General features: G+C 37.9%; 1 protein-coding gene across 1 annotated transcript in view; it reads right to left on the bottom strand.

Annotated features, from left to right (window-relative positions):
• SPATA6 (spermatogenesis associated 6) overlaps window positions 1-25489 on the bottom strand; it is a 37368-nt gene extending 11879 nt beyond the window's left edge. Inside the window, exons 1-10 of the mRNA XM_009326600.1 lie at window positions 25363-25489; window positions 20916-21082; window positions 19327-19375; window positions 18383-18424; window positions 16907-17031; window positions 12259-12339; window positions 9309-9587; window positions 7599-7686; window positions 5807-5847; window positions 3896-4068 (exon numbers count right to left, since the gene is read on the bottom strand). Coding sequence (XP_009324875.1) covers window positions 3896-4068; window positions 5807-5847; window positions 7599-7686; window positions 9309-9587; window positions 12259-12339; window positions 16907-17031; window positions 18383-18424; window positions 19327-19375; window positions 20916-21082; window positions 25363-25489 — 1172 coding nt within the window. The remainder of the gene's footprint in view (window positions 1-3895; window positions 4069-5806; window positions 5848-7598; window positions 7687-9308; window positions 9588-12258; window positions 12340-16906; window positions 17032-18382; window positions 18425-19326; window positions 19376-20915; window positions 21083-25362) is intronic.
• Between the last annotated feature and the right edge of the window lie 568 nt (window positions 25490-26057).

Genomic DNA, 26057 nt, shown 5'->3' with positions numbered 1-26057 from the left:
GATACATTTCATATCAGTAGAATTAATGCAAAAGCCTACTGCAGAATATTTGCAATGCCTATCGTGACCCCCTCCCCCACCATCACACCTCCTAGCCTTGTGAACAACTCAGTGCATGTGGCCTCCATGAAGAATTCATCAACTTCAAAGACGCAGACTTCATGCCAAGCAAAATCACATACAAGGACAAACTATCAGAGGACAGAAATCAATGAAGTACTGTAGTACCAGATTCACAATTGGAGAGAACGCTACTGTAATTGGGGAGAAGAGGGAGAAAGAACTCTTAAAGCTAAGTATAACCTGAAAAACCACAATCTGCAAGAACTTACACATGGAAAAAGAGATTCTCAAGAAAACCAAATATATTTAATTCTGAAATAGAAATAAACCTCACAGATTTTATATCCAAGTAGGCATTTATGCAGCATTCACAGTAAGTGGAGAAGTTGCTTTATTCTCATTTAAGAGGACATGAAGTGGCAATTCAGTACGATGAACTTGGTTCTTCATGTATAGTGGTCTGTATGGAGGCACAATAGAAAGGCTGGGCTACACTTAAGAGTTTTACTGGTCTACTTAGTAAAGAACGAAATTTGGTTTTACTTTTTTTTAAAATGACTGATGCCTATGAACCATAGTGCAGATGCAGCTGTACCAGTGCAAAAGTGTTTTAGAGACTATATTGGTACATACCAGTTCCTGTACGTTGATACGTTTTCATTACAATTCAAATACTGTAAGAATGCAAGGATTTTAAGTGGAGGAACTATGCTGCTTTTACAATGCCAGGATAGTACTATGAAGCAGAAACAATTACACACAGACAAGGCCCTAAATCAAAGCACAGCAGCCTATATATTTGGAAGCACCAGCCTTTCTTCATAGGAGAGGTGTTCCATCCCCCTGATCATTTCCGTGGCCCTCTTCTGGACCCGCTCCAACAGGTCCGTGTCTTTCTTATGCCGAGGGCTCCAGAGCTGGACGCAGTACTCCAGGTGGGGTCTCACCAGAGCAGAGTAGAGGGGCAGAATCACCTCCCTCGACCTGCTGGCCACGCTTCTTTCGACGCAGCCCAGGATACGACCGGCCTTCTGGGCTGCGAGCACACATTGCTGGCTCATGTACAGCTTATCTATGTGCAAAAGGATACTTATCTATGCACAACCAACCAGTCTGCGGGGGCAAGTCAACTGCATTGACTGAAGCTGGCCACACGGCATGGGTGGGAACTGAAGAGCGTGCATGTACCATTGCTCTGCACAGGAGCTAGAATCAAAATAAGAAGTAGAGTTGTACAGCCACATCACTCTGCTTAGTGTCAGTTTGCAACACTAGCAAATGCTTTCCTTAGGTGACCTAAATAATGAAAAATGTAAAAATAAAGTATGAAAAATAAATATTCAAAACTTTGCTGACTTGTTCAGCAGTAAATCTGTTTACAGTTCTGCTTCTGGTTCAAACCCAGTGGAAAAGAGGAGAGGATTGATTTGTACTCTCTCTAGCAGGCTCACAGAAAGGGACTGGGAAGTACTAGAAAAAGGGCTCAGAGGACCTTATGCAAGACCCCAATTTCTGTATCACTGAGAAGTATTGCAGTGGCTTAACAACTCTTCAGCAGTGCTCTGGGAAGTACTCTCAAGAAGGCAGATGTTCACTTCACACTACTTTAAAAAAAAAAAAGGGAGAAAAGGGAACTAAAGGTTGAGGTGGGGAGTCAAGTTTCATATTGACTGTGGGTTGACTAGCATTAAAAAAAATAGCCTGGATATGCTAAGCTCTTTGTCTTTGTAATTCAAAATAAAATTGAGGAAATAAACACCAAATACTGTGAGGTAAGATTCTGTATTCTTGCAAATACACTAACACTGGTATACTTTCAGTAGTACTGATTTTCTCTGTATTTCTATGATTTGAACAGCAGCGTTTCCATGCATTTCCAAACACTGACCTCTGATCCATGTTTGTCATTCCAACTGTAGCTCTCAGTATACAGTCAGCTAAAGCCATTGTTATCTCAGCAGCATGAAAGAGAGATCAAATTTTTTAGACTATGCCCTTTACCTTCTCATTTTGAATTTTTTCTGATGACAAAAGTAAATGCTTACATCTTTATGTTAAAGAGATGTTACATCTCTAAAGAGCTGAGAACATTTTTTCTAATAAGAAAAAACATAATTTCAGAAGATCACAAATCTCTTCTGGAGAGGGGTCATAAAGAGAAAAAGCAAGAATATTCAGATAATTTCAAGATTAACTGGCAGATGACTAAATTACTATGAATTTAACAGCAGCTCACAACACACAAGACTTTCCTTCTATCAATACAAGGGACCCTGTCAGCTTTAAATATAATCCATTTTAAAATTTACCCTCACCCGAAGAGGCCCAGTTGAAAAAAGGATAAAAAAGTCACCATTACCATATCTCTTCCCCAGACATTGGTAACTAATGCACAAACAATGCCAGGAGAGAGTGGGGAGGTTGACAAGATGACAAAGAAACCTCCTCCAAACCCCAGATACATCCTAATCTCTGTATCACAGTTCTCAAGAAATACTATTACACAGAATAACAAACAAGCAAGTTTTCAAGCAGAGGAAGATGTTAAAACACCAACTTGATCTTTTTAAATATTAAAAATTCAATCCCCACCTGCCATCTGTCATTTTTCTTTTTAAAGAAAAAAACTGAGACAATTTTTCTATTTTGAAAAAAAGCATTAGGCTGTGTGTAGGCTATCAAACACACCCTGTGAGCATTGACTAACTGAGGTACCAATGGTAACAAGGATGAAACAGCCTGGAATGAGTGTGAACTAGCCACCAAAGTACATCTCCAAGTAGGGCCTCAGTAAACACTTCAGCATCTAGGACAGGACATCAGTTTGATCCTCAGCTTCTCCCAATTACTTTATGTATTTGCTTATTCAGGCTCAGCTTTGTATGTAGTTGTTCTGCTCCCAGAAAACCATCTAGTAACTTACTAAACTGAATGTACGGTAGAAGCATTGTGTACCAAGTATATGTTCTACTCAGCAGGAGGTAGGGAATACTCTCCTTGAAGGACTGGAGGACTTAAGCATGAAAAAATCTGTTGCTTTTTGACATTTCTTCCATTCCACCCTCATGAGACACTGAAGCTGTGAGGCCTGCCCAAAATACTAACCCAGGGATTGAAATCCACTGAACTAAGGGATATTAGAAACTGTCTCCACCCCAACCCCATTAGGGTCAGTGGAGACTACTAAGAAAACTAATTTCAATATAGCAATTAATATACACACAGTTGCTACAGAGGCCCACACTTCAACTCAAACAAAACAACATTTTAGGATGTCAGTAAAGCAGAAAGATTGGAAAATACTACACTGACTAGAGTAAAGCTAGCCCAAGTATGTTATGCACACTAGTGTCACATCCAACTACAGAATAGCCACAAGTATGTGATTACAAACACTAGGCTGAACAACAGTCAGAAGGAAAAAAGGTTTCCAAGTACCTCCCATAAAGCCTACTTGACATGTATCTATATTTACATTCCTGAGATTCTAATCACCTCTGAAACAGTGATTATTTATTTAAGTACTCTCTGTTTTAGATGGACACTGGCAGCCTGAAATCTGGGGCTTCATTGTTTCAGAGAAGATTAGCAACAGAGATGTCAAAGATCCTTTTTACTGACATATTATTAGGATTGTATTCACTTAGCAGAGAGGTGACGGCAAACACAGCACCTGAGGAAAAGTCAAACGACAACATAGTTGTTGGGGAAAGATTTCTCAGTCTCTTCAGCCTGCACACCTCCAAACATGCAAACTATAGTCATGCAAGTACTGTTATCATCTGCTCATATTAATAATTCCAGAATTTCACAAACAAAACCAAGTCATTACCTTTCCCTTAGAGAAGATCGATTTAGCAGAGAACTTAGAGAATGCTTCTGAAATGCTGGAGGTGCTGAATGCTCTAATGAACCAGAATGGGACTGTCTGTTGGGTGGATCTGAGATCACATCCTCATGGCAAACATCAGACCTGTCAAAGTCTTTTCCATGAGTAGATTTTGCCTGTAAAAAAACAAACACCAAACCTTGCTAAAATTTATTATGAATATCAAGATGTGCAGTTTTCATGTTTTTATTTTTCAAACCAAAAGGTTAAAGGTTGCACATACATGCAGAAATATCTGCCTGCTGGGGAAAGAACAAGGACCCGCATTTCATAGAAAGAGCCCTGGTTTAAATTAAAACCACAAGTGTTAGAGGACTCTGTTGGTATCTAACACATCATCTTATGGCAAAGTCTAGTGTAACAGGCCTTTTATCACCTTTTCTGACTGCACAATTTAAAGGCTTACCCCTCCCAGGAATCTCACAGGTTCAGAATAATGCCTGGGAGTCTGAACAACACAAACCTCAGACCTCTCCTCAGTGTGGGAACCCTTGTTCTTAGACTTTTTTGCCTCATTATTTGCTGTTCCTCAAGGGAAAACTCAGGCCCATCTACTCATCTTCTACTCACTCTTCCCTATACTAGTTACTTTCATAGTTCCTCTTTACCTGAAACATATCACTAAAATGTCTCCATGGGTTACCCCCTTTTACCTGGAATGCGGACTTTTACAAGAGCTGTTTCCCAAAGCTGAGGAAAAAAAACAAAAAACCACAACAAAACCAGACCAACAATAATCAGGTTATTCATTAGGTCTTTCCAGGCTGCAGGGTTTTTTTTTTCCCTCAGCTTTGGGAAACAGCTCCTCTTAAACAAAGCTATATTGTATTTCTGGCAAGAAAAAGACATGTTCTCTTCAGCCCTGATTTTGTGAGAATCACAGTGATTAGAGGCATCACCAACATGATGAATTAACCTGTAGCTCAGCTATCTGCATTCTTCAAACAATGACTGCTCCAAAAATCTACTTTCCCATTGGGGCGCAGAGGGATGGGGGGGCAGCACAACCTTAAAATAGCCATCATTAAAAAACCCCATAAAACCCCAACATATTTAGCATATTTAGTAGAAATTCTCTATTTTCTTTACAGTTTCTTATTTACAGCCATGGAACAATCCAGAAGTGGCACAACATATTAGACTCACATGGTACGCAAAAATGCAATCCTTGGTAATAAAAGTTTAGAATCTGACATAAGTGCGCTTAATATGTATCAAGGTTTATACTTTTAATTTCCCTTCTTTCCTCCTCCCTGTTATCATCAGTTGTCCAAGCCATTAGGAAATCTAAGAGGGCATAAATAATTAAATGCCTAAATCCACAATTTCTGCAGTACTTCAGGAACACAGGCAAAAACAACTAATGAGGATGGAAAGAATAGAAAACACCAAAAACCAAAGGAACCCTGACATTAATCTTCAGATCCATTTAATACACAAAGCAGCTAAAATCTGAAAAAGCAAGGACGTGAAATAACGGAACAGTGGCTTGCCACCTGTACCAGTGCTACCTTTGCATACAATTCCAGAATAAAGTGTGCTCTCAGAATGACCGGGAAGGCAAATGCAAACTGTCTTTAAAAGCTCTTCTACAGCCTTGTCACAAGCCTTAATGCCAAGGAGAAGCAAGTTCTGTACCTACAGGCATGATTATAGAGTGTTAAGTTCCACATTTCTATTTGTAAATAATCTCTCAGCAGGCCTAAACCAGGTTAGATAAGATTTAAAATGTCCCTTTTCTTGCATTTGATACCATAGTGGATAAAGTTTCAAAAATACCTACACAGGACAATCCTTCTCACTCAGAGCTTCCCAAAAAACCATTTGTAAACAATAGCACTTCAAAGTACTCACTTTGGCTTTCTTGGGTCTGTAGCTGCCGAGAAGAGAAGGATCTGGAGAAAGAAAAAAAGTGCATCCCAGAAGAAATGCAAACGAAAATCCAAATGTCCTAAGTTTTATGAAATCTTTTACAAAATAGCTTACCTCTCCTCCCAAACAGTACTAAAGCAGTTTATTACTATACTATGTGAAATTCTAAACAGTCTCCTCAGAATATTTCAGGAAATCACTTTCTTTAGCTGAAAACAATGACTTCACATTTAATGGAATACAATGTTTATAACAATGAATCAGTGTAAGCACCGTCTTCTGCATAGACAGAAGTAGCACATTTTGTTAAGCTATTAATTGCCTAAATCAATATAAAATCAAGCTCTACCATTCCCAAAAACTCTTATGTACATTACACTATCTTACTAATCTTTTCTGAACAAGCTTCCCAATGACCACCTCTCCCTCCTATCACCTCTTCATTCCTTCCCTCACCACTGACCCACAAACATGAGTACAAAGCCCATGGAAACACACGTGGGGAAACTATTAGGTCCATACCGGGTTAGGATGTTTCACCAATGTCAATATGCACCTCACCCCTGAGGGACTGACATTAAATTGTCTGGCTTCTTGATCGGTTATATCAGTCCGTAGTGAACCCTCATACTGTGACCCAAGCCCAAAGAGGTACTTCTATGCTGTACAGCAATGTAAAGACACCCCTCTATTAGCTACCTGCACAAAAGCAAAAAAGGACTAAACTGTACTGTCAGCATTAAAATTTCTAATCCTAGGAATCTGTTTTTTTCAGAAGTTACAGTTAAGCCTCAAGACACAGGCAGGTGACCAGCGAATTCTCTGGATATTAATAGTGAGGTAGATTTTAGTCTCCTAACCACTGATTTTAGTCTCCTAACCATCAACTCATTTTGTAAGTACGCAATGGTATCAGATGATAATAGATCTGTTGCATTATCCAGCTACTACAGAGTGGTAAGTATGACCTGAAGGGGAATGTGAAACCTTTAAAATCCAGCACCCAGTGCTACTACAAAGAACAAATGTAAAATAACAAGTTCATAATGGTTTGCTATATAACAATTTATAATTAGCAAAATAATAATATATAATAATAGGGAGGCAAAATAAAAAATGAGGCAGAGCACACATAAACTAATACTGATGAGGCTCATTAAAATCCTCATATTGCCAGACACACATGATAAACTCAAGTTTTAGGGTACTTCCTTAAATTTCTGGTCCCACACCTTTTATTAAACCTTCGCTTACTGATACCAATGAATGCCGAAGCAGGTATTCGAGCACATCCTGGATGCTCATTAATAATGGTAAGTCACTGATCCACTACTCACAAATACTGCTGAAATAAACATTATTCATTTTCAAAGAAACAGAGCCCTTGAACTTCAAAATGGTCAATACTTCAAGCCTGATCAACACACCCACAGACTGTGGTGCACATTTGCTCCACTATCCAACTCATCAAAACAAGTGGAGTGAAACAGAGCACTCACCTGGGCTTTGGTATTTTCTACTCCTACTTTCCTACCATGTAGAACTATGTTCCAAGTTTCATGAGGTAAAGAACTATTCAAAACCACCTTTTGCAGCAGTAGCTTATTCAATATTCTTCCTATCCCTAGGAAGAAAGAACAGCCTTTTCTCCATTGTAGACTGACTTTTTTTTAATAAATAAAAAACCAAAACAAAACCCCCAAAACAAAATAACCTCACTAAACTACTGCAGAAAACAAAAGCGTTAATGAGATATATAGTAGAAAATACTGACCATGGTCTACCTTGTTCCAGGCTTCCACTGTGCTTTCTTGTGTGGGACACCAGGTATGAAGTTTAATACCAGCACTTGGTTGTTCAACCTGAAGCAAAAATACTGTTAAAATGCTCAGTATCAGATATATCAATTTCTATTTTTTTCTGTTTCATTCATAAGATCACATCTAGTCCGTTCTGAAATATTTTATTCTTATTTAAATACCATTTAAAACTATTTTCACAACACTTTGCTCATGTGTATTATTAGCATTACTGTGCATAAACAAAAACAGTACAAGAAAGGTCTAGAAACCTGAATATCATATTGTTCAAAGAAAAAAAAAGCAGATAGTTTCTCCTTCATCTATAATGTCTGCAGCCTTTTCAAACAGTTCTCGGTATCTCATATTTATTCCAAACAGTTCAGATCTCACCAAGAGAGATCCGAATCTCTTCCTAATTAAAAAAGTTACATTTAACATAATCTAATTTTAATCTTCATGTAACAAAATCTCCAGCCCAAAAGAGTCCTCAGCAGTAAAGATGCCCTAAAAGGAGCATTCTCAATCTAGACAGGTCATGACAGTCAGGACATGCTACATTAAGAGACAAGCTTTTCCCTTTTTTGTACAAACATAACCAAGCAATCAAAATCAATAAACAGATGCTATAATAAACTGTGAGCTTCACCTATAGATCAAAAAAACAGGAGAACTGGTTAAAAGGAGTTAAAAGAAAAATATCTGAGAGAGAGATAAACAGTAGGTTGATGAATGATTAATGGCTTATTAAGGCTAATCTGAATTTCTAAAAGGTACCTATACGTAGAATAAAACTTGAAAAAGAATTCTAAAATTTGACAAGATATTATTAATTCATTTGTACATAAACTAGAAAAAATTAAATAAAGTGAGAAGCAAACTAATTAAACACTAAATTATCTCAATGGCTGTGACAAGTGTCCAAATTGTAGCCAAATCATAATATCATAGCACAGAATCAGAACAATCCCATCTCTGCCCCTACACGTTCAAAGTGGTATTCTAAAAATAAAGGATTGTTGCAATCGTAAGAAAAATAAAGAGAAAAAATATATATGAGAATATGATTCTTCAAGAGGCTAGAAAATCTGGCCCCTTCGTATTAAAGCACTTAAACACAGTTTCTTTAAACAAGTACCTCATTTCAGAACAATTTTTCACATACGGTTAACAAAAAGTCCCTATGCCGGTGCTAAAGTCAGATTGGTTATGAACTCTAAGTCAAAGTGTTAAAGATGTAGCTCTGAGCAAAGGAAGTGTTTCAAAGATCATAGGATGCCAACACAGAAAAAGTTGAAAGAGAGGAAGTGTAAGTGTTCCTAATGTGACTAGACCCTCTTTCTTTAAAGTCTTATTCAGGAATTTTTAATACTAATATCAATTACTTCCAAGCTGAATTTATACACCTATTATCCTGTCTAGTGCGCTGGAAGAAAAGAAATGGGGCCTCAGAGAATTTAACCAAGATATTCATGAAAGAATTTGATCTTTGTCTGTTTCTAATGCAGATAAAAGAAATTTTATTTTAGTTAATTTTACATTTAAATCACTATGTGACAGACTGTTAAGGAGAGAAAAATTATTCATCTAAACTAAGAGCTGAATGAATTTTTGGAGCAGTATTTAGTGAAAGAACAATATTTGATCTGAGCTTAAGCTGGAAGCACTCTGGAGAGAATACAAACCCGTCTAACTACAAATGGAGGTTTATCAGTTTCTCTTCTGAATTCATAAGGACCAAGGTTTAAATGGGCCAGTCGTTGCCTGGCTTCTTCTGATAGCTCACACATTCGTCTTTTTGTGTATGGAGATGGAGAACGTGATTTAGAAGCTATTGTAGGCTGCTCGTAGTTCTTTGTTGCTAAGCTGTGCCTGCTTTTCTCAGGTGAAAGAGTATTTGTCTTTGGTAACTTTGTTTGCAATTTTCCATTTGGGGTTGAGTGATGTACCCAATTCAAATCACCCTAAAGTGAAAAAGAGAAATTATCTGGTTTGACAGCATGCAGAACAAAGATCACTGAAAATAATACAAACAGGGAACTAATAATTTTAACAGAAATAAATGTCATGTCAACTGATGTTCCCCTCACAAAACTATAATCAAACAGCAATTTAAAAACCAACAACGTATTTACCATTTTCTCTGAAACCAGAAGGAGGTTAAAACACACATTACTATATGTTAGATCTTAAGGTTAAGTGTCTCATACTTACCCAATTAGCTTTCTCACACAGTTAGTGAACAGAGACTGTAAAAAATTAAATTGAATTTTGTCACAAGTTCATTTAACACAAACTTTACCTGGATTGGACATACACAGATTTGAAGCATTTTTTCATCTGTTTAAACTTTTTTAACCTTTTAAAATTCTTATCCTTTAAAATAAAATACATAAATTAAAATAGAAGCCTCTTTAATAGTTTAAATTATATTCATTTAGAGTTGCCTAAAGCCTCTAGTGTAATTACATTCTCATATATTTGTATTTTCTTGGATCATGGTGAATTTACTAGTTCTTTAAACAGTTATAATCAAGAAGCCATGTTCAGGAAAAAAAAAATCCACCCCCCCACCCCCCCCCAAAAAAAAACCCCAAACCCCAGAAACTTTAAAGACCATCTTCCAAAGATCCTCTCAAATCATGTGAATACGTTTGCAAAAGAAGAGGCAAAGCAGCTGTTTATTTGTAAAACTGGCACTTGACACCCGAAATATGGATTTTGTAGCTAAAATTTATCAAAAAATCACACCATTATCAAATACTGCCTTAAAAGTCTATCTCTGAGTTGATATTGCTCTTAAAATACCTACATACAGCAGAATAAAGGAAAGTGGAGGAACAACGAACCTTACCACCTCCCTTCCCACAACATAGGATGGGAGTGGTGCTGTTGTAGTTTTTGTTGTTACCAGCAAAGCCTACCTAACAATCAGGACTGACACCCCCTCCAAATAGCTATTAACTTCTTCAGTGACCGATTTCAAATTCTGGGAAACTGTTTCCAACACTGAAGTTTTGTTTGAAATACATTATCATTCCTTTGTAATTCCTTGCATTAAATGAGCATTCAATTACTCCACAAGCTTTATAGGTCAAGGCACTCTAGATTAAGTAGCCTGATAAAAGTTGTGTAGTCAGCAGCATGTTTTAACTTTGAATACCACAGTATGGATAATTAGGCTTTTTGGTCAAATTTGGCCCAAATTCACATGTTGTAAAAGATCAAAAACAATGGTACAGCAAGACTTTGTACCATTACAGGAAGACTTTCTTCCTGTTAGAAATTATTTTTCAAGCTTGAGGAAGTTGACATTACTCTTAAATCTGTATGCTGCATGCACTACTTCAGTTCAGAGGAACCCAGAAATAAAATGTCCAGCTTGCCTTCAAGCCTTTCCCTGTACACCCAACAATGAATGAAGCTGAGGTTGCGTGTTTGTTTTGCATCAACATAGTTTGAATCTGGCATCACACAGACTGTTCATGCCACTGTCTTTCTCACACCTGTACTAGCACTTGTGCAGCTGGTAGTGAGCCAGAGTATGGAACTGGCCCAAACAAAACCAGACCTAATTCTCCAGGACTCTCTAAGACTAATTTCTAAGTAGGCTGTGCTTCTTCTGGCTTACACCAATCGTGAAACTAGACCTTCACAGCAACACATGCAAATTTGATATGCCATTCATAACATATTAAATACTTTTAAGGATGTTTTTAATTTTAGATCAAACTGCCCTTATTGAAGTTACCTTCAGTGAAGTTAGTTTTGTGACAATGACAGTTTCCACTGATTTTTTTTTATTATTCTTTACCTAAGTGTCTCAATACATTTCTTGTGCTAAATTTGGAAGAAACTTCTCAGTGAACTAATTAGCAACACCACAAACAGGTCAAAGTCACCTAACCCTCTTTGCACGCAAGCCTTCCTGACAACCATTCCATTTTAATGATGCTGCACCATTTTTCAATAATCTAGCAAAAAAAGGAGGACATAAGAGTAACTTTACGTGACAGCTTGTGCCAGGAAACCCAACCAGAATTCCAATCTGTGAGACCAGAGAGGAGTGCTAAATGAACAAACACATCAGAGAGGTTTTTTTTTCCCCAGTCTCTTCAGCTACTTCACCTTTAACTTTGCTTGTTGCAGAAGCAGCATTTCCAGATTAATATTGGTGACAGCCTTTTCAACAGAAATCTTCATTTCCATTACTGTAACTGATATTGTTATGAAAAACAATTAAATTAATTGGTTTGTTTGATAATGTACCTTTTCTGACTTCACCTAGCTTTCATTGTCCCACCTTAATTTTAAGTGTCAGTAAGAAATGGTGAGAAGGCATCTTCCCACCTCCAAATACACCAGGGATTGACACTTCAGCTGATCATAGAACACAGCAGCTGATAATTGTTTCAGATTCAAGGAACTCTCAGCATTTACTGTCATGCACCAAACCCACTCTTTACTCATACTTGATTAAAAATTTAATCAAGTTGTCAAGCACCCATGACAACTGCTTTAACCACAACAAAAGAATGAGAAAAGTTTGAAGTGAGCAGCACATACAAAAATTGGAACCAAGGCTATCAATATTAAATCTAGAAATTAAATTGCAAACAATTAAATTATGCTAACCTGTATGTGACTCCTTCCTGAGCTTAACAGACTTTCTGTAATAAGGGAGCTTGTAGAAAATCTCAATTTTGGTGCAATTCCCTAGAAGAGAGACAATAATTGAACATCAAGCTCCAACTCAAGATAAAGGGTATCAAAGAAGTAAATGTCACCTAATGTAACAAACCATTCCTAATTTTCAGCCATTTCCTTTGTTAATTTCAGCCTTTAATAAAGATAATTAGAAAAGACAGAACAGCAATGGTAAATGTCAAGATGCTAACATTTGCATTTCTGACAATTCAATTACAGATGATTATATTGCTTTCGTACAACAATTAAGGTCTGACTTTTATTTCAATACATTTCTTTGTCAAAAGCACTTTTAAAGATTTTTCATGCCATGCTATATAGCATCAATAAAAATTCCAGTCATGCTCTAGAAGTTTCATTAATGCTAACTTTCGAAACTTATTTATAAATACTCTCAATTGTGCAATCTTTTTTGTAAAAACATTTTGAATATTAATCAATTACACTGCAAATAACTATTCATTTGTAACAGTATGGCCAAGAACCCCTTTCACTCTGTAACCATTACAGCAAAGTCCGATTTCTGTGGATTGTCTCCCATGTTCTATAACTGTGTTCCACTTCCTCTCAATCCCCTCTTACACATGTGGCTGGCAAGAGGCAACCCTAGTTTGACCAGTTTGGAGTCAGTGGGGTCCAGCTGAGCCCTCCTGGTCAACCAGCACACATGTACTAATGGCCAGCAGGTCCTTCCATCTTTACATGGCTGACAGTTCCTGTTCAACTCATCTTCTTTTACTTCAGCTGTGTCTAGAAACATAATACCTTTGAGAGCTCTACTTCCTGTTAAATTTAGCTAGAATTGGCCAACATATACAAAATTTACTGGGTGCAAATGGCAGAGATTATGACACACAAGCGTTATTTCCCAAAACAGCAACCTTAAAAAAGGCACAAAAGAACTAAAGGCCACATATGCTATAAACAAGTGAGAATCATCTATGTGCATCTTATACAGCTCTGTAGAAGCAAAGAGAGAATCAAGTGTCCTTAAAACTTTCTACCCTCTCTTCTTTTGACATGGAAAGAGTTTGCTGCCCTGAGGCATCTGTGTGCGTGGGCATTTGTGTACACGAACACACAAAATCACTAAGAAATGAAAAGGAGCTGGTCTGTTTGTGACTCTGCCTCATGTTCTTAAGGATTAGCAGAACTTCATGAGTGAAGTCTACTGCTTATCTAAAGCTGAATTCTCTACCACCTGCCTAAACACAAACTGATTTCCCATAAGGGAATATGATCTGGCCCCAGGTTAGATTATAGAAACGAAATGACAAAAATGCCAAGACAGCTCAGTCATAGCAATTAACAGAGTCCACGATTCAATTAAGTCAAGTTATGGCATATAAAAGAGGTTTTAAAGCTGACTGTCTTTAATCAACTAATTTTTATTACTAATGAATTGTCAAGTGTTATCAAAAATTGAAAAAAGGACACATCAGAATAAGTAAGTCTTCTATAAAAAGCAACAACAGAGCACCTACTGCTTTTACAGAGACTGAGAATGATTACAGAATGGTTAAATGGTCATAGCTAAAAAAAAAAAATCACACAAAACCATGGTTTCTTCAGAGAAATGGTTTGTGGAGAGGGAAGATGGGATAGCACTCGCATACACAGACATGGATATGTCAAAAGTAACTTATAGGCCAAGAGGAATCAGAGGAGTTCTTCTGTTTTCTGCAGTTCCCAAACTAGGGATTGCTGAAGGATATTCAATATAGTATTACGTACAGACTGCCGTATAGCCCCGAACATATCTGTAAATGAAAATCCAGCCAGAAAGTTTTTGGGATCTATTCCTCTGCCTCCAGCTTAGTGGTGTCTGCAGCCCTGAGCAGGCCTGGCAGTCCTTCTGTACCAGTCATTAAACAGAAGTGATATGGATATAATATTAATTTCATCATAGAAAAACTGTAAAGGTGGTTCGTATTTAGAAGAACCCAAGTTAGAAAACTAGTCTAATATGTGCTTTTGACAGTAAGGAGCATGAGTACGAGTCTGTAGCTTGTATATATGAATATAATAGAAGCTCTTGTATTGGTATGCTAAGGAAAGATAGCATAACTAAAAAGAAACTGTTTTAAGTAACATGGGAAATACTGCATGAGGGTGGGGAATGGAGATAAGAACGTCTGTAAGAAGTCACCACGTCAAGGCTTAAACAAATTCTCAAAGGCAAGGGTTGCAGAGAAATGCAGAAGAGCCAGCAAAAGCCTCAGCTGGGCAACACTGGACCAGGGGAGATAACTCGAGGCACGTCTTTTACGCGTATTGTGTTTGTAAGCCTCATAAGACATTTGGCCAGAGACATTATCAGCCAAGTGCCAGATTTCTGGAGGAGTTCTGATCCTCTCAATTTGGGATTCCTTCCAACTGGCAGATTAGCAGTGTTAATCAGACACTGCTTGTCACTGCCTATCTGAACTCCACAACCGCAACCTTGCTGTTGCTACCTTTATTTTTTAATAAAAGACAAATTTATTTGGAAGCAAAGTTCCACTGAAGCACAGCTGTCAGTCAAAAATACTCAACATCTCAGCTAGCTATAAATAACTTTTCATGTGGGAAGAACATGGCTTGACTGGCATAGGAATAATGTGAGGGTTCTCAAGACCTTTTTTAACGCTTTCCCTTTTGCTTAGCATCCACATTCAGTGCTTGGTGCTGACAGAGTTAGCAGGAGATACTTGCCAGTAAAGCTTAGGGAACACTGGAAGATAGAGGCATTTGAGACTGCATTTCTACTGGAGGTAAAGATCCTCTCACAGCTATCCCATTTGGCAAGCAGGGAGAGGAACCACAAGTTCTTGTCGGGAGCCTGCCTCCAATTTCAAACACAATAGCTTCTTTATTATTCCTGAAAATGGGGTCAGTATGCCAAAATCCTCTCTTAAACTGTTCTGTCTGTGATGGAGGTGGAACGGAGCAACAGATGCTTCTGCAGTCCTCGTTCCAGGGCAGAGATGAATTTCATTTACACTGTTCCCAAGGACGTAGACATACATTTCTGTCTTCATCAGTCAACTTTTTAAAGCTACTACAGTGTCACCATTCAGCTACACATCCAAATGACTCTGATCGCATCTTCTCACAGCCCACAAATTATGGCACCTTCTCTTTATTAGAAAATACATAATTTTTGTATTAAAGTCAGTCCAACAAAAAACCTCAAACTTCTCTAGTGGCTCTGCTTCTACAAAGATTCATTATATTGCATTTACAAAAAATCTGCAATCATTTTGCTAATACCACCTCATTTATTACTACCTCCTTATCTATTCTTTCTCAACACCAGAAAAGTACCTATTCTATAAGTAACATGAAAGCAATACAGTCCCACCCCCTCTCTTGAACCACCACTAACATACATAGGATAAGCCATATCAAAGAGATGCTATGGCCAAAAAATGATGGCTATTTTTGCAGGGACAGTTTAAGCTGCTGCAGAACCATACATTTTGTATCACAAAATCACAGCTTTAATTCATTCAAATGTTAACACAGCATTAGACACCAAGTTAGTACTTCTAATTGCAAGTGACTGGCCAATTTCCAGGTTGCCCTTGCAGGGTAAAGATTATACCAGCTAAAAGATACCAGTGACCTTTAATCAGCATTTCCCTCCTGCCATGTGTTTTTAATCCAAGCACAACGGACAGGGCACCTGAGTCCCTGTATTTCCCAATCCAAATGTCCTGCCATTCCACTAGTAAAATTTAAAAAAATAAGACAAACAAAATAAAACAAACCCCAAAACACATCTCCCACGTCATCGCCATCATCTTCAGAGTGCCTTCCTGAGTTATTCCACTGACACCTAAGATTCATAGAGTTTGACTGTTGAAAGGGAAGTGTGAGATAAATTCATTTTCATTTGCTATGTACTTGAGTCCTTCTCTCCAGAAAATTAACATTAATTCATTGCACTCATTCTGCCAATTAGATGTCATTTATCATGACAGTTTTTTGAAACTGTAGAAAAGGCAAGTTGCTAAATGAGCGTGAATGGCCTGAACAGACCTTAAGAAACAGGCTTTGGAACTGAAAAACAATCATACAGCACTAAGCCAAATTTCAGTTAATTACTGTTTTAGTGGTGATCTTGCACCTCAGGGAGGCCCACAGGTCAGATGGCATAGCACTATAAATTTGTATTGACTGTCATTGTCCTAAACAGTACCAAAAATGGTCTGAAACAAAATGCTACAAAGAGAGACTGAGGAGGGAGGGTTACGTGGTTTATCTGTTGAGAACCGTGAAGTTGGTATGACATCTCCCTCTCCTCTTGCATCCCTTCAACTAACAACTGCACCACAGATTAAACTGAACAGAAGACATGTCATGGTGCCACGCTGCAAACCAAGTGGAAACTAACTTTTTCACATTAAATGGTTTCCTGAAGCATTCTGAAAAAAGATTATACCTTCACCAAAGTTCAACTGTGGATTTGTACATTCAACACCTGAAATGGCAAAATCTGTCAGAAGCAATCGCTTTTCATTTGAAGTAGTTCAAGGGGTTTCTTCAGTGAAACACACTGTATCATAAATACAATCCACAGATATTCACTCACTGTAAAAGAAGAGGACCTCTTCATTAAAATCTCACGATCTAAACCATGGTGCCCACAGGTAAGCTTAGGGTCAGGGAACAGGAAATCTCTTGTATTTTCTTCATACGTAGCTAGAATTTTTCCTACTAAAAAGAAAACATATACTTTAATTGGAAAATAGACAAAGCCACCACACGCAAGACCATATTGCAACTAAGATAAATTTTGTTATTTAAAAATTAACAGCACAGCTCTAAAACGTGTATTACACTAGGAAATAACCTCATCAAGTTAAATCAGCAGCAGAAATGTGCAGAATCTACTCTGAAAGTATGTTTCACTGTTATTGTGAAAAAAATTATAGAACAGTTAACACAATCTTCTTTAAGAGATGTATGAGAAGTTTTCTCTAGGCAATTCTTCAGTAGTTTTTCTCTTTCTTTCCCCTCCATGCCACAGAAGAAACCAGGATTTTTTTTTAATGGCAGCCAATCCCTTATGAAAAATGGTATCATTCCATATTACAGAATAGTAATAGTAGTAGTAATAGTAGGCATAGTAGTAAGAAAGAAACGCAAGCAACATCAAAATCATTATCTCAAGATTTTCTCACTATCCTGGTTTGCTACTTTAAAAAAAAAAATTCTTTAGGGGAAAACCTGGAATGTATATTATTAAAAAATTTAAATTGTGCTATTGCAGTCATCTTGTCAGCGTATGTTGGGCTGTATCACACCTATCTCTGACCCCTGAAATTAAATTCCTTATCCAAGATATTTTACCCTCCCACAACAAAAATCCATGTTCAGTACATTTCTTTAAGTAAACAGTCTGGTGAGTCACCTGAGAAAAGCAATCGTTTCCTTGAAAGTACTAAGGACAAGTGACAGAGAGTGCTTTTAATACCACAGTTTCCAAACGAGTCCTCTTTAAAACTTGACTTTATTTCCAATAAAATGCAGATTTACATTATTCATGGGAACACTTGAATTTCATTAAAATAGATTTTTATAATCACACAAACCAATAACAGAAGTATGACAAATCGCTATTTATTATCTTCACATATCCCAAGAGACCTGTAATACTTACAGTGAGAATAACAGTTTTCCCAATGGTCACCATTAAAATGGAAGGAAAAAAAGTGTCATTCTGAGAACAAGATTATGCACTCCGAAATTTCACAGACAGCCACTTTGCAAGTGAATTGTGATGCAGTTAATAAGTGTGCACTGGATGATTTCAGTTTATTTTCCAATTTTAAAATATTATCACTTTCCTAAGCCTGAGTATGGTACATTTCAATATTCAGTTATTACTCTCTTTCAAGAATGAGATCCTCTTGATCTATTAACATTTTATATTCAGAGGACTATTTGTCAAAGAGCTTTCTATGTTGTTTGTGTGTTGGAAAAAATGGTTGTGCTACAATGGGCAATGTCCTCATGGAAATTCACCTATTAAACTGCATAATTTATGAAGAGACTGATACAATACCTGGAGGAATGAGCTGTGTTAGTTCAAGTACTGCTGTGTCAACTAGAAAGGAAAAAAGTTTTTTCATGAGTTAAAAAAAACTAAAATGGAAAGTAATTCTCATAGTCAAAACCCAAGAAAAATGGCTCACTGATTTAAGCTTCATAGCACTGTACCTATTTCCTATACTACACTATTTCCACTACACCAACAGTAAGAGAAAATTAAGAACAGCTTGCATAAATACCACAGGTGAACACAATGGCATTAGCAGCGTACAAATGACAACTCTAAATTTGACTTAGAACTGGGGAAGTTCTATCTGCTTCCAAGTTTGTCCTTTGAAGATAGCTTTTAAAGAAGATGATGCAAGCTTCACCACTTTTTCAGACAACACCCAGTATGAGGGAGCATATTCCTGGAGTTCGAGTTGAGGGTCAGTGTTGTCTCACTACAATTGATTATGCTCCACATGTGGCAAGACATCTAATTTTCTTAAGAAATGGAAAGAATAATTTTACAAAAATTGAAGGTTTATGCTTATATTATTTGAAAATTAATCAAATAAATGATCAGATAAAGGAATCCATTACCTATCTGGATAACCAGCTGGATTTTCCATTAATTATAATTTTTAACACTTTCCCTGTTCTAAAGCATGTAGCATACATTTCTAGAGCCATTTTGTTAGTTAACAGTATTTTGGGTAAGTTACTAGTAACGAAAAGACAGCAAAAAACCTCTGCCTGCACTGACAATGAATCTTCTGTTCTGACAACCCACTAGTGCTAGGGTCCTATTTATTTAGTACATGATATACTACATTGGTTACCCACTAGCTTTTCAGAGAACAGGCTCCTGATAGAAAAATTATCACATACTTTAAACCTCCAAAAAGTCTTTAGAGCCCATACCAGCATGACATTAACGCATACAACATAGTATACATAAAAAGCAGAACCTACGTTCCAGTAACTCCACAAGGTCTCCAGGATCAACTATATCAGCAAATGCCTGGAAAAGAAATTAATAAATAATAATAGCATGGTGAAAGTCATCAGATGGACTTCTGGGGAAAGAGAAGGAAAAAAACCCCCAAAATTAATATTCTTCCTTGCTTCAGATGGTTGCCAAGAGTCCTATCCCCACTGGGAAAAGAAAGGAAACCAAAATTATCATTTGGCATATGATCAAATTCATTGAAAGCTAGCAGTTCTTGTCATATGCTTTCTAACCATTCAGGGTTACCTCTCCATATTTAAATGAGGAGGTATTGTGAAGATTTGAACACGTAGAGATAAGTATTGTCCGAGAAAATTTCAAGAGAGAAAGATAAATTGGTGAATGTACTAGAATTCTGATAGGTGAAGAATATGTTCTTTAATATATTAGTAATGCTTTAAGCTTCATTTTCATGGAAGTGACTATTCATGTACAGAGTCCTGTTCAGGGTGGTTTTTTAACCTGAATCCCATGTGAATAGATGGCAAGGAATAGGGGAGGACGTTGCACTGGATATTGAGCAGCTAATAGACTTCACCCTAATTCTGTACAAAAGTCTCAGCAGAGCGGTGTAGATCACTTTGCTGTTCAAGGTACCAAACACTAAAAAATACCAAAGTACCAGTGCTCCACAAGTATCTAGACCTATTCAATAGCTATTTGTAAGAAGACAGATATTATTCTCAGCTTTCTTGTTCACCGCTTTTGTAAGCAAATAGATCCTGGTGTCTTGGAGTTCCCCTAAATTACAATGAAAACAGTATTCAGGACATTTCCCTTAAGTAGTTTGTGGTATGTTTGCCTTTAAAGAACTATGGTCCTTTTTACTCTGCAGTAGCTGGTGAAATTATCACTGTGTATCTTACCCACATCACCACAGCATCATTGATGTTTACTCAGCCTGGTTTTCAAAGTGCTGGGGGATGCTTAAAGGAAAAGAACTAGAAAGGACAAAGTATTATTATTCATAGATAGTCAAGAAGCCAGATCATATCTATAAGATACTGTGTTTCATTATCCCTATGGTACTAATAATTAAGCTAGCAGGGGCTCAGAATATGTGATAAACAACCATAAATTATAAGGCCAGAGTACCAACCTGGGAATTCCAGTGGCAAACCATGAAAAAAGTATCTCAAAGGGAGAAAGAAGTCACCAAAAAGGCTTGAGCTGCTATTCTATCTTTCTACTAAATTAAGTTGACTCTCCTATATCTTATAGTCTTTGTTCTTCACCTTGCCATAATTTTTGAAACAACAACATTCAGTTCCTTCCAAGCCAGGAAAACAGACACTGAAAAAGGACAGTTCACAAAAGAATGAACAAACACCTAAAAAGCCTCATCATACATTATAATCTTCAGTACGCATAATTCTTGAGTCAACATGTGGATAATATAGGCACACACCTCCTTTGTGCTGAAGAGAATCAGGAGTTATAATGCTATGCCATCCTCTGTGTGATTAGCTGTGCTCAGGGGTTTTGCAGTGAGTTTTTGTGGAGTTTGGGATGGGTTTTATTTGGCTTGTATTAGCTCTTGACATTATCTTACCTTTTCAAATACTAGTTTTTCTTGAAAGAAGAGTGGAAACGCTGCAGGGACGCATTGAGTTTTTTTGTACTGTCCAAGTACAGAGACACTGAGATAAAGTTCCTCTTTGTCTTTCAGCAGCACTCCGGGACAAGTTATCTGTAAGAGTAACACACTCGTTAAACAAACTGAACTTTAGTTATAGAAGTAATGTCTGTTTTCAAGATAAAAATGAAATGGTCAAGGCTGAAATGGTTGATTTCTGAGAGTCATATTATAACAGATTAGAGTGAAAAAAATTGTTTTCTAAAGCAATTCTGTTTGTACAGACTGACCAGGAAAAATAATCACCATTTTAAAATAATCAGGACCAAATACTGTAAGTAAACACACTCCGTTGTCTTCAACCAAAACTGAAACTTGGTATCCCAATCCCAGGTTAATACAGTTAAATGCATGCACTGACTATGTAAGAATTGATCATCAAGGGTCACATCAAGTTCTATATGAAAAGTCACATACAATAAAGTCTACAATGCCAAGACACAAAAACCCGTCCAAATTTTAGCCTAGCCGCAGAGAGAATGAAGCTGGTAAATGTACATGCTTAGATATCCATACTCTGGCCAGCCACCAAGAAGGGCAAGTTTATTTGCAAATATTATATTAACTTTGCCTTCTAATATGTAAATGAGAAAAAGCAACTGTTGTTCTGTTACTAGCAGACACATGGCACACAAAGTTTTATCTGAGAAGTTTGGCCACCTTGGAGGGTATTCAAGGCAGGGAAGTCTCCTCATTAGGCTGCCAGATACTGCCATTAATCTCTCAACTTTCTCTGGACAATTCTTAAAGTAAGAAGCAGTTGGTATGTTTTTAAAGCTCTGATGAACATCAGATGGTCTTACTTGTGTTTTCACTGCAAGGATGTACACTACTCATTTTGCAAAACTATTTGCTATTTTCTCCAAGCCACGTGGTTTTATTCTATTACCCAGACAGAGAATTGTCACCTTTCACTTCAGTTCTACTGCTCACTTTTTATCACAGTATAATAAATATGAGGTTGTCTCTTCCAACATAAGGTTGCTGGAGAAAGTGTTCAGACTTTCAATTGCCAGGTAGAAAGACAAAGGAGGAGAGTGACAGGAATTAAAATAAGTGCTTTGGTTACAGTCTCCTACTCCCAAATGAATGTTTTCCTTGAGAAATACTAACTGGATCTAAAAGAAAACTATATAAACAGCAGAAAAACAGCCTCAGGTGAAAGAAATAACAGAAACCAATGTGTGATAGATTATTATAGATACAGTATAAGCTAAAAAATAGTGCTTCTACTCATAAATATCTAAGGAAGAAAAAAAAGGGGGTTCTCTCCATGTAAATGAGGGCTTCAAATCTGCAAGAAAAGTGCCAGAATAATAGATATCCCAATTGAAAGACTGTCAAGCATTAAAGAGCCTGTATGACACTCGTGCAGTTGCAAGTGTGAATAGGAGTGAAAGAGACAGATTTCATTCATACAAGGCAAGATCCCCCAAACTACATACTACAAGTCATATTAGCTTAGTTCTCGCTTTTCTTCTTGACATTTTTGTAGAATTTACAATCATTTTCAGCTGGGGTTCCATACCTTTCACCTTAGAGAAGGCAACCAACATTTGCCTATTTATTGAGATGAAAATTGAGAGGTTTGAAGACATCAGAGAGGGCAAAGCTGCGAACAACAGGTGCCATAAAGAAATCACTGAATTCATCTTACGGAAAGGAACAGAATTCTACTGATCCACAACCCCCTATGGCATTTGTTTGTTACACGCAGTAGTAAAATGTAGCTGCACTAAAACTGTAGCTGCATATGTAACCAATGAAAAAGGCAGGCCTTGAAAAATCCCTTTAATTGCCGATTACCATCAAACAAGAAGAGCTCCCTATGAAGGGCAATGGACAGTATTAACTTAGCTGAGTGCAAGCTTCCAGATAGAATAGCATTTTGGACTCAGAGTTGCAAAAATAATCTCAATGTGAAGAGATGCCGTTTTAGTCTCCTTACCTGGCAGTAATCCACAATGCTATTAATTCATCTTAGTGCTTAAAGCTTTACCTACCTTCACTGCCACATTTGTGAATTCTCCATGTAGCAATGACATGAAGAATAATGTGAATTTCATTCTGTTGCACATGAGCAATCTAAATGCCAGCAGCAGAGGTAGGCACCAAAATTAGTCTCAAAAAAACAAATAACAATGAAATCTCAGTCTGAGCAATCATGAATTATTCAATTTCAATTAATGGCAGGATAAACCAAATAAGGTCTTTAACTAAGGTTTTCCATTTTAGAAGAGCAGCCTTTCAGAAATGAAGAAAACTAGCAGCAAGATAAACCAAAGAGCTGGTGGACTCAGATCGGAAAAGATCTTGGAGTTTCATTAAGTCAAAAGGAGCAAAACCCATCTGTATCCTAAAGCAAGGGAAGAACAAAGAGGACGGAACTTCTGACACAAGTGGATAGGTTTCAAAGAGGGTTGAGAAATACACAGAGCGTTGTAAAAGAACAGGAAAAGGAATCAGAAATTTGGACAAGACTTTAGTCACAAATAAAGCAAGGAGACAACAAGTGGATGTAGTATAAATCAACCAAGATGTGAAAACTAACAAATCTATGTCCCAAACACAACTGAATATTTTGCCTTGGTTTTAAGTATACTTAATACAGGAGCAAAAAAACAACTTAAAGAATGAAATGATGGAAACAGAAGTTACCCAATATGCACTAGGCCTGGACCAAGGAGCCACAGGGGGGCCGAATCATATTCAGCCCAGGTTCTGAAAGAATGTCATTTTTCTTGCTGGATCTGTACATAACTAAAACCTAAGTTATGAAAACAAAGATCGTACCATCTGCTGAAAAATAACAAATGCAAGGCCCATGTAAGGCAGAGAAAGAAATCTGAAAAATTATAACCCCATGAATCAGAATATTTAAATACGCAAAAGTAAAGAATAAAGATATGGAGGAAAACATGACTAGAAGAAAACCCAGCAGCGCGTGTTTCATCAAAATAGATCAATCAAGCAAAACCTGACATTTTCTTGAAGTTTTTTTCTGGACAAAGGATATCATATGGTGCCACATGAGAAATTATTACATACGATGCAGAAGATGGGAGTTAGTATGAAAAGTCCTAAGGTGGTACAAAACTGGCCAAAGGACAGCATCAGTAACGTGCAAAACTGGGAGGCATCAAGCTGAGGGTTAGTATTAAAAACGTTCCTCTAATATCCTGAGATCCATGCCTTTTAATATTTTTAATGATGCTGACATAAGAAGTCAGAGTGTTCTCACGAAGTTTTTCCAATTAAAATTCAGAAATCATCAGAGGTTAACAAAAAGATACAGAAAAACCTCTTTGCGGGAGCACAGTAAGAGAGATGAGATGCACCTACTGTGTATTAACAACAGTTTTTGCTTTCACTTGGGGGGCTAACCTTCAAAGCTGGCTGAGGGGAAGATGATGAGTGTGTTAATAAATGACAGCATAACTGCAGTGCAGCTGTGAAGAGACTAATATTAAGACATACAGGATGAATGTCGGACTTTTTCTCCCTGACATCACCTAAGGCAACAGTGAGACCCCATCTGGAATGCTGAATTCAATTCCGATCCTGATCAATGAAAATTCAAAGTGGAAGAGTAGCACCCATCCCTAAGATGATCAGAAGACTGGTGAGCTTATCACACAAAAAACTACCAAAAGAGCCCGGTCTCTTTAGCTGACAAAGATCAACTATGAAATGGCAGAACTGCTGCCCAAAAAATACATCAAGAGAGCAAACACCAAGGAAAGAAAAAAATTATTTAAGTGAAAGGCCAGCGTTGACATTTGTGTAAGAGTCGGGCACCAACTAGCCAGAAGGAAATTTAGGCTGGCAAGTTTTCAAACCATCACAAGAGTGAAATGCCAAAGCAGGCTCCAGTGGGGAAAAACAGGCAAAACAAGTGGTTCAAAAATAGACTAAATACACTTATTGTAAGGGTTATCTCAGAGGAATTATATAGCATAGCAGGGATATAACGGAACAACCCACATGTGCTGAAAGGGGCACTCACATCTGTGTTGGAGATTTCCTGTTCTGTCCCTTTCCACTGCTATTTGTAGCCTTGAGAGCAGGGTGAATAACAAATACCCCACAACTGAAGAAGCCTGACCCTGGAGGAACACCTTCCCTGTACTCTCTCCTGGCACAGGAATAGCTCACGGCAGCAGGAACAGAAAAGGAAAGCACATCTGGTCCTTCCCAGGAACCAAGCCGACCTTTGCATTATGAAGACAAACACTAGCTGTTGAGACGGCAGAGCAACACCGTTAGGGTGGTACGCTCACCACCTACGTGTAAAAATTCACAGCTCTATTTCAGAGCAGCTGTACAAGTTTGGGAACAAAAGTGGTTAAGTAATCAGGAATACCGGGTCCATTTCCCAGCGTGTACTTTCTGGACCTGCACTCCAATTTTTTGGATGGCACCTCGGGTTTTCCTTTCAGCAGCAAGTATTCTGGCAGCACGTGCGCCGTGAGGAGGCCTAACCTCTGCATTACAGCGACCAGGGCCTACGAAGCCAACAACTCCAGAGTAACAGAGCACTGTCTACCTCAACTCCTTCTTAAAAGTTATCAGGAGAATGATGCAGACTCTTACTTTACTCCCACCTTGAATATAAGCAGAAAACTTTGCAAAGTGCACAAGGAACTGTCCTAACATGATTAATGTAAAAACTTTCCACTTCCACACCTATTGACCTCAACCCCCCCCACGTAACAACCAGGTACTTCAGAGCTGCCCAGTGCCACCTCCTGCCCCTCACAGGACCTGATCACTCACAGGGGAGCATATGCCATGTACAAGCTGCCGTCTCCCGGGACTTCTTGTGCTCTGTTTTTTCAAGAGCGCTTTTCCCACACCAGACAGCTTCCCAAGAATCAGCGTCTCCTAAAAAAGACCTTTTCCACAGGAAAGTGAGAGCTGTGAAGGAGCACGGCTGCTGCTAACACCAACAGGGGGGCACAGGGACCGGCTGCCGGAGGATGCACGCACAGAAGGGGCAGAAGCTGCCCAGGAGCCAGCCCGAGCCGGAGTTCCACACGGAGGGCGGCCGCCCGCTCG

Source organism: Pygoscelis adeliae, unplaced genomic scaffold, assembly GCF_000699105.1.
Source record: "Pygoscelis adeliae isolate BGI_AS28 unplaced genomic scaffold, ASM69910v1 Scaffold306, whole genome shotgun sequence".
Lineage (NCBI taxonomy): Eukaryota > Metazoa > Chordata > Aves > Sphenisciformes > Spheniscidae > Pygoscelis > Pygoscelis adeliae.
Note: the sequence above shows the minus strand (reverse complement) of the source record. Positions and strands in the feature narration are given on the sequence as shown.